Here is a 10,367-nt window from a genome sequence, read left to right as displayed (position 1 = left end):
AAGAAAGAAATCCCTTCTTACCAACAAGACAAGGAAGATGAGGCTTAACTGGACCAAAGAGCATACTGACTGGACTGAAGCAATGTGGAGCAAAGTAATCGTCACAAACGAATCAAAGTTCAATCTGAACAAGTCTGATGGTAAGTACTTTGTGCAACATCAATGTGGAGATCCAGTATGTTTGAATGCAACTGTCAGGTTATATGGAATGCATCTCTGGCCAGGGGTGGGACAACTGTATCTTGTGAAAGGCACTGTCAATGTTGACAAGCACATAGAGATCCTTGAGTCCCAGTTAAAGCCAACAATTCAGGATAATTTCTGTGAAGTTAACCAGTGCACATTCAAGAAGATTTTGCTCTATGCCACAGGGCTAAAAAGGTTGGTAATATTCAAACACTATGCAATAGATGTAAAATAAAAATGAAATTTCACTCTACGTGTACTGAAAAGACATCTTGGGTTTTATTTCAGTGCTTCAGGTGAAAGATTATCTTTAAAAAGAGAAGATCAAGACACTATGCTGGCCATATAACAGCCCAGATCTAAACCTTATCAAAAACTGCTGGAAGCTAATGGGTAACAAAGTGCAAGAGAAGAAACCAAGAAGCACCTTGGAAATGCAGGAAGCCATAATCTGTGTGCGGCATCATCAACTCACCTCTACCTACATTCAGTCCCTCATGAACCCTATACCAAAGCAATGTCAAGTAGTTATCAGGGCTAGAGTGGGCAAAACCAAATATCAAAACTCTGTAACCAATGTTTTGCCAATTTCATTAGTGGTGTTATCTTTAAATCTAAGTTTGTTTTTACTCAGAGAGCATTTTTGTACTTGCCAAGTATTTGTTGATCATCTGCTTTAATATGTTTGTCACGATTGGTTTGTTAATAAAGATGCATACATGTCTTTGGATGACTCATATACGAGTCATCTTATACCACACAATATCCATAACCTTTTTTACACTAGTTCTGACACTTCCACAATGCATAACCTCGTTTAGAACTATAAGAACTAAGAAAAGTGTAAAAAAGAATTGGGTGGTGCAAAAACATTTTCCACCACAGTATACACACACAAAAATACAAAATTAAATTTGTGAAGTACACCATAAACAGATATTAGAAATTATACTCTTTGCAGAACACTGCAGAATGACAACCACAGTGATAACACCCCAAAATGTTGGGGGTATCCAATCTCTTCATTCATCTTTTAAATACAAGTGAAAAAGACTAGTCTCCCAACACTTAACACTGTGATTACATAAAATTCAGTTGAAGGGGTGGTATTTTCACAGTTAAAATGTTATGCTTCAACATACAGTAACAGATATTTGCCCAACTTGTATTTAACAGGAATTACTTACTTCGTTATCTTGCAACTTGAGCTTACTTTGTGGTTGATGATGATTTATCATCCCTCATTCAAAAACGAACTATCTAAAAAGCCAGTTTCATTTCTAAAGGTAATGCTTTTATTCACATAAAAACTACATTTCCAAAGCTTCTTGACATCAGAATATCCACTCATCTTACAACGGTGTTATTTAAATACCAAGAAAGTAGTCTACCTTTCAATAATGTTGGCTATCAAACAGAATTCTTTACACTGATTGATAAATACTGAAGTTCGTTAGAAGACACAAAATACCTTGCCTATTATGATGTATTATTTAACTTAAGACTGCTCATGGTTCTTCAGCAACTAAAAAACTCAATTACTTTGATACTTCGGTCGAGGAATTTCAGGTGGTATATATTCTTCTTCATATTTTAAGCCTTTCTGTTTTTCTTCTAATTTTTCTACTTCAGCAAGTTCCATTTCATGTTTGTCCCAGTTTTCAAAGAAGAAAAGCAGCTCTTCCTTCTCAGAAAGTTCCTTCTTTTTCTCTTCAATGGCTTTAACACTTTTCTCCCGTAAATATTCTTCAATTTGTTGAGTAAGAAAAACTTTCCTTTTTTGTTCCCACTCTTTAAATAACATTTTTTGTCCTTGAATGTCATCATCTTCATATTTTGTAACATCTTCCAGCATTTGGTTCATCAATTTGTGGCAATCCTCACTAGACACACAACCTTTGGATTCCAGTGTTTGAAGCTTTGACTATGAAAAGAATAGTTATCGTTGTATAAAACTCAAATCATGTGACTGTAAGTCATGGTGATGTTTAAAACTGAACAGAAGTATGTGTTTACTATTAAAACACAACTAATAACTAAAGTACATATTACTAACATATATCCTACATTAATATTTTAAACTAATAAGCACTATAATTAACACTCAAACCTACCAGTACTATAGCATGGAAATGAATAACCAGTAATCTTATGAAACACAAGTTTTGTCCAAAAAAACAGTTGAAAGGGCTGTGCTCACCTTATTATGTCATCTTAATAGTTACAAAAACTAAGAAGTTACTTTTTATAATAAATACCAAAGACTTCTGAAATCTGTCACTTTGAAAAATTATCACTATGTACAAGTTAACATTTGAATTTGTAAAATGTAAACCTATAACTGATTATCATAAAACTATCATAACTGTACTAAAACTAATACATCCTATAATCTTTACAAATACTGAATTTCTAAAAATGCAGGTGACAGACTTGTGACATTTAGATATGACAATTTATGTTAATGATCAAAGGCTAGATTCTTATAAAATTTTACATTATGCATAAAAACAAAATGTTAGGTTAACTAAAATTTAGTCAAGGCCAGATGTGTATAATAACAAGGAGAGAACAATTCTAGCATAATGTTTTCTAAAAACCCAAACTAAAATATGATGGTTAAAAAAAAAAACACTAAATGTTCTGAAACTACTGCCTTTTTGATTAAAGAACTGTAGTTATTTACATTTGATCATTATCTGATGTTCTCTTCTAAGTAATGACAGTTCTTAATCTGCAGTTATAAGCCTTAAAAATGACAACATTATGCCATTTTTGTGAATAGATATCTTACTACACCTCAACTTCTTAACCCTCTGGATAAAGGTAGGTAAAAGTGCACCTCACAACCTGTTTACAAGTTACATTCAGAATTTAATTAAACTATTTTATTATTAATGTATGTCAATAAAATTAATATAAAAATGTAGTTTATAAATCACATTTTTAATATTATACAAGCTTTTAATTTTTTAGTTTCAAAACAAAATATTTATATAAATTCTCAATCTTCACTTTTCTCTATCACATGATACTTGTTCACTCCGAATTGCACATTTTAGATAATCTTTTCACCCCTATTTGAGCTCCTGAGTTTTAATGCAAATTATAAAACAGATATTCCTGAGATATAATATAGCTTCACAGAATCATATTGTTTTATTTAGATGTAAACCATAAAGTCCAACCCATGTGCCATTTCCTCCTATCGCATACAGCCTTTTAAAAAATGTCAATAATTCTCTTTGATAATCGCTATTACATATTTATAACCAATAAAAAAGATTATTGTAATTTACTGACTTGTATATAATACTAGCTTGTTCTCATGACAGCTTTTGAATTATGCAATGTATAGATTCAAAATTGCAATCATGGAGTTCAGCTAGTTCAGTTTGACCAGCTAAGGGAATTGTTTTAATGCACTTATAGCTTAGATAAAAAGCCAGTTAAATTATAATAGCTCTAGGATACTGTTTTCTTTATGCATATTCTTGTTTTCTGTTTCAAACTTAATATTTAAGATTAATAAAAATTCAGTAAAGTACTAACAATAACTCTAGGTTTATCAACACTTCAACAATAAAATTAAATAAAAACACATCTAAACTGTTAAGAACCTTAGGCTGTTTAGGAAAAATATTTATAATTTTCTGTTACAATTAGCAATTATCCTAGAAAAAAAAAAGGGGTAATTCAGATTTATTTCATATTTTTTGCAGTTGTTACAAAGTCAGTAAAATGGACCAAGCTCGCATAGTGTTAGGGTAGATAAAAAAATTAAATATAACATTTACTAAATGATTGCAAAATTTCATAAAGATATACTTTAAGAGGTTGGTCAAAATTACCGAGCCATATACAGAGATAATCATTGATATATTCTAACAACTTTTCTAAAGCATAAAGAAATGGCAGAATCTAAGATGCTTGTTGGGCCAGTAATAAACTTCAGTAATAATTTGTTATACTTTTAATGTTTATGCTTGATCAGATTTTTAAATACTTGGCTAAAAACATATCACTCATAACATCTTACACCAAGAGCTTTTTGAATACTTACAAACATTTCAGAGTGTAATCATGTTTATTCAGTCTTTAAAAACTACCACATAGTGACACTTTATTTTAAAGGTTATTTCCTATATGCAGAACTGCCAGAGAACAGTTATTCCTAATTCTTGACATCATACCTTAACAGCAGAACTGGGTGATTAGTGGTATTTGCTAACTTATTAATTGATAAGTACAGTGTTCCTCAAACCATGCTATGTACAGGCTAAAATGATAGGTAGCAAACGTTGCCTGCAAGTGGCCTTTCCACTAATCAGCAACTCAAAGAAAAAGAAAAAAAATTTGTAGGCAGGTGCTACCAACCAGTTGCCTTCTCTCTAGTCAGTGGTTCAAAACCATGATAATGGCAGTTTAATGTTATAGCTTTGCCATAACAAAGACAGGATGAGCAAGTTTGATAGCAATAGGAATTGACCTTTCGACCCTCAAATCACCAAAGCTGAATAAGCTTAATGTTAGAAAAAAAAACTTTTAAGGCTAAAGCTGGGCAGAGCATATATAACCCATATGTAGCTTTGTACTTAACAACAAATAAACAAAGTAATAATCAGAAACCCTAACTTTGATTAATTGATTATTTTTATGACAGTCAATATAATTAGAATTCTGATTGATCAAATTGTTGGAAAAATTAAAAGCACTAATTTCAGTTAGTTCATTACATTCGTGACAATCAATATAATCAGTATTTCAAATAATCAATTGTTATAATAACAGAAAATACTAATTCAAATAGTTGATTATTTTCTCGACGATTTAATCATAATTTCAATTAATCAATTTAGTCATAAATACGTAATACTAACTGATGTAATCACAGCTCATAGGTAAATGATTATCAATTAATCAATTACATCACCCAGCTCTACATAACATTTCAAGATAGTCATATTATCAGACAGTTGACACAACTTCATAGATCAAATGAAGAAAGATAAAACTTTTGTTAATTTTTTTCTAATGAAAAAGCCCACTTCTTCTAAATAACTGAGATTATTCTTATCTAAGAAGTTCAGGATGAAGCTAGAAAAATACATTTTCTTCAGAAAAATAAACAAACAGCTTACTTCTATTGAAGATTTGAATTGTCTTCTTTCGTTAGTTTCATCATCCAGATTGGCCTGAAGTAACTCTCGGAATTTTGAAACCTTAAAAAAGTGTTTCCAGGTTTATCCCAGTTAAATAGCATACATACTGAAGTGAATATTTTCCTACAATGAATATATATATTTCCAATAGATACTTACCTCCTGTCATAGTTACAGATATTCTTGATTTGACTGCTCTATAGTGCACAAATTGTTGCTCACCACTAGCCTTGAGCTTCCACCTAACTCCATGTGTATACCACATGGTTCAGCTGCATTTAAGCATGAAAATTAGCATGTGAGAACTCTCCACCAATAGGAGTGCAACACACCCTCCTATCACAGCTGACTCTTTTTATGCAGTTGAACCCAATCTTCACTTTGAGATTAGGCATGAAAAACAACACCGGAAGTGGGATAGGTGGAAAGTGTAAAACGAGGTTAGTATCTATCGAAAATATATTTTCAGTGGAGGAAAATATTAATTTCCAATATGAGTACTTACCTCCTCTCACAATTACAGCTAGAGTCATACATTAAGCAAGTGGAGGGACTGGTGTAAAATTACCTAGATGAGCACCCTTCAAAAGCATCTGAAGAGCACCCATGGAGTGTCCCACCTCTATGTAGAACCAAGTATACTCTTCCCACAAGTGGAGTCAACTGGTATTGTGTCACAAGAAAAGGGCAAAACAAGTGATTCATCCCAAATTCAAAAGAAAGAGGAATGTGTGTAGAGTGGCTAGGGTGAGTTGGACCATAATCAGAAAGACAACTGCAGTCCGCACCAGTGGCACCAGGAGGAACTTGACCGGCAAATGGCAGGAGGAAGGTCCTCAACCATGCACCTCAAGTATAGGAACCAGAAGAGAAGAGGAGCCTCTGTTCTGAGAACCTAAACTAACATGTGGGCAAATTTAACACAATCTGGAAAATAAACATTGGGAATGTAGATCTGAACAACATCAGTAAGGTTGAAATGCAAAGATGAGGGTCAATTCCAGTTCAAAACCAATTGGCATTAAGGCTGTAACATCCAGTCCCTGGTAGGAGGAAGTTCCCAGCCCACTCACATGTGAGGACTTATGTTGGCTGGTCCAGCTCCAACCAAAATCAGTCATCCAAGAACTGATATGTAGGGAGTGATAGGAGAGAGGGTTCCCAGCCAGATGGGCAAACTGTGAAATAGACTGAAAAATCCAGTCCAGACTAGTGGAATCTGGAATAAAACATCAGACCCACAGCAGGAGGATGTCACATCTTTTAAACAGGCAGAGTGCTACCACCCTACTCTTGACTGAGTGGAATTGTGCACATTCAAGAGGGATTCCTCCATGATCCACCACCCCAGTGGCTAGGAGGTGGGAAGTGGTATGGTCTTCCACACTCCACTGAAAGAAGAGGCAGAGGAATGCATTGGAGAGTCTGGAGGAACGCATCACTGGTGAAAGTGCAACGTATGACCACAAACCCCTTCCCAATTCTGGCATTCTAAGGAAAATTAATAATGGGCAGCAATCTCTTTCTGCTTTACTCATGTTAGTCCATAAGTGTACAGTCCAATATGAACATATATACCATGAGGAAAACCTGCAAGTGGTCTTGTAGAACACTCCATCTCAACAGTGAGCATGACAGACCTTATAGATTTCATGGTGCAGATTTTGGATGTTAGTATACCTGAACAGGCACCACTTACAACAGAATGGGGTCCATAACATGTTAAGTAGGCACCTGAAAAAAATAAGAAACAAAGATAATTTACTCACTCAGAGTTCTCCTGACATATGGAGAAAAGCTACAGGGAGAAGATGATATCTAGCTGAGCAGAGAACCACCAGATGGTGCAAGTAGTGTGGCCTGGATAATCTCCTCCTAACAACAATGGAAATGAGCAGACAAGGACAACAGGAGATGATGGATCAGATGGGATGATACACAGAACAATTGGCAAGATTTAGGAGAAAGGGAGGAATACGCAATATGGATAACCTGATGAACCTAACCAGTAAGGGTGATAGGAGAAATATCACGAGAAATGGTGCTGTGCATGACATGTAACACTGTAAAGCAAGGACTGGACACAGGAAACAATCTGAATTAGAGAAAGAGTAAATATGGGATATGGAAGGAAGGGAAATAACTGAAGAGGAAAACAAATGGCAAATATGGGTAAAATGTATGAAGATGACAGGGCCATCCTATAGCCTACAGAGGTTCAAAAGGGCTGACCCTTGTCAAACATCGATGTAAAAACAGATATCTGAGGAAGGGAAGGAGAGAATCCATGTCAAGTACAAATTACTCGAGGTAGAAGACTGATGATAGGGTATGCATAAAGGGGAAAGGTCCTTTCAATCCTGGCTGAACACATCCATGGCTAAAGCCAAAGTTTGTGGAACTGGGGACCAAAAGAGAGGAAGCTTGGCATTCAAATTAGAGGCAAATGCCCCAGTTGGGGAGTATCCAACTGAGAATATAGCCATCGGAATACCTGGGGGTCAAGCGACCACTTCATGGGTAGAATCTTGTTGGGATGGCACAGACAATCCACAACAAAATTAAGCGTACCTGGTATATGACAAGTCAGCAAACAAATTTGATGGCTGTGAGCTCAGAAGAGGAAATCTAGAGTGCAGGAACATAAGGACAGAGATACAGTTCCCCTTGACTGATGATGTAAGAGACAACTGTCTAGTTGATGTAATGAATCATAACTCTCATGCCCTGCAGAGATGACAAAAAATGAACCATTGGTCAACAAACAGCAAGTAATACTAAAAGGTTGATGTGTAGACCTAACTCCTCCTGAGACCAACGGCACAAGAGCTTCTATGTTATACAGCATGTACTTTATCCTGACAACAAGGCATCTGTGAAGACATGGCTATTTGAACGAGCAGAAGGAATAGGTACCCCTACTGTTGTGTTGTCCCTTTCTAACCACCAACAGAAGCCAGACTGAAGGGAAGCATGAAGTGATATATGTAAATCCAGAGTAGCCACTGTAAGGAATGTATGTGGACTTGGCCCAGAGGGAGAAGAGCCACCAGTGATGCCCAAGTCCCCAAAAGAGACAGAACCTCTCAGAAAGGGAGAGAAGGTGCTACTAGTTCCCTCTGAACTAAAAACTTCAGGAATTGCAGACAAAAAGGAGAAGGCTGGGCTCAATTGTGATGTGTGTTGAAAAACATCCCTAGAAGAAAAAGATATTGAGTGAGGTGGATACCAGACTTCTCCACCTAGATAACCCAACCCACCCAATTAGCTTCTCTGAGAAAAAGTTGGGTATGTGAAGAAGATTCTGTGAAGGATGGTACCATAAGGAGCTAGTTGTCCATAAATTGATGGAACTTGAGCACACAGGAATGAAAGAATCAGGCAAACAATTGGGCCACCCAACAAAAAAGCATAGGGTGCCAATGCCCAAAAGGAAGAGCTTGGAATTGATAAACAAGATCCTGATGGATGAGACATAGAAAAAAAATGCTGCCCAAGCAATAGGGATGTGAAGATAAGCATCAGACACATCAAATCTCATCATCCAAAGCCCTGGAAGAAAGGCTCACCTGAGAGACAGTTAGGATTCCATGGTGATCCAAGGCACATCGAGGAAGGGATTCAGAGAGGAGAGATCAATCACAGGATGTCAATGATAAACTTATGATAAACGAGTAAGCCAGACTCCCACAGGACCCAAATCCATAGAGTAGTCACCGGTTATGCTGACATCATACAGGATATCGATGAACAAAGGTATGACATGTAGATGTGGTCTAGGAAGTAGGAACCAGCAAACAAAAGGAAGGAAGATGTTGGGAAATAGGAACTGGAGATGGAGGAGGTTGGGACAATGGGAAGTGAGGAAAGATAGGAAAGTGTGCAATCTGGCGGATTCAACACAAGACTCTAAGGTGTTTGGAAGCCCACCAAAGATTGTAGATCTCAGAAGAGGTGCTGATCAAAGATCTCACAATGAAATCAAGGAGAGGTGCACATATGTTAACAAAGTCTACCAATGCAAGAGATCCCTGCAACACATGAGCCAAGTGTGGATGGAAAAGGCAGACAAAAACAATCTGGACAAGTTAGTGAGTATGAGGGTATGGGCTTCTGCTGAAAAACCCTTGAAAAACAAAGGAAAGCCTCAGACAGCAGGTGAATGGATAACAAACACCAAAGGAGTGTTGTTGTCCATCAAGAAAGGATTTGGATGAGCCTCTGTATGCTAACCCCTGCACATAATTGATCTGCAAAACATTCAAAAGGAGGAAAATTAAAAACTCAGAACTAGGTGTTGAAGTTAATAAGGAAGGGGATAGATCAAATGACACAGATGACAAAAACAAATCACAATATACCAGTGTTACCAAATATAAAAACTGTCACTGAGGTCTAGGCTAAGAATATGCCTGCACAGCAAAGGAAAGCTGTCCAAGTCCACACCATTCTGATTGAAGTCTTCAGAATTGCTTGTAAATTAGAAGATCCCATGGCCACATACAAAAAGTCATCCTCTGATGAAGTACGGGCAGCACTTCCTCTGCCAATTACACCACAACTGCAGCCATTGTCTTGGGCTGTTGAATGCAGTTACTGTAGGCAGCCATTGTAGTTGTAATAGTAAATTGTGAATTCAAAAATATTGACTGACTACCAGTAATTGAGTGAGAAAAATGATTCACGATCAAATAAATAAATACAACTCTATAGTGGTTTATAAACAATACTTTGAAATGCAAAAATCAGTAACTGAATATTATTAAAATGCACTAAATAAAAAATCAAGCACTAGGTCTTAACACTGTTGTGCCAAATTGACAAGTGAAGATTGGGTTCAACTTTATAGAGGGAAAATCAAAATGGTGTATTTGCGTGTTTTACACTCACCAAAAAGAAACCTATCATTCTATAGGTATTTGAAGAACTTGCTACAAGTTTTGATTTTCGATACCTCACCAGTATTAAGGCTTGGTTTGGTCTGATATTTCATTGGTGGTAGTGTCCAGGGTCACTGAT

At 36.2% G+C, this 10,367-nt stretch overlaps 1 protein-coding gene across 1 annotated transcript in view; it reads right to left on the bottom strand.

Annotated features, from left to right (window-relative positions):
* Positions 1 to 1,458: 1,458 nt before the first annotated feature.
* The window catches only part of LOC106469089 (28S ribosomal protein S27, mitochondrial-like), a 73,509-nt gene continuing 64,600 nt past the window's right edge, over positions 1,459 to 10,367 (bottom strand). Inside the window, exons 8-9 of the mRNA XM_013929544.2 lie at positions 5,328 to 5,408; positions 1,459 to 2,110 (exon numbers count right to left, since the gene is read on the bottom strand). Coding sequence (XP_013784998.1) covers positions 1,721 to 2,110; positions 5,328 to 5,408 — 471 coding nt within the window. The 3' untranslated portion in view covers positions 1,459 to 1,720. The remainder of the gene's footprint in view (positions 2,111 to 5,327; positions 5,409 to 10,367) is intronic.

Source organism: Limulus polyphemus, unplaced genomic scaffold, assembly GCF_000517525.1.
Source record: "Limulus polyphemus unplaced genomic scaffold, Limulus_polyphemus-2.1.2 Scaffold3295, whole genome shotgun sequence".
Taxonomy (NCBI): Eukaryota; Metazoa; Arthropoda; class Merostomata; order Xiphosura; family Limulidae; genus Limulus; species Limulus polyphemus.
The sequence above is the reverse complement of the archived record's forward strand: the minus strand, read 5'-3'. Positions and strand labels throughout refer to the sequence as shown.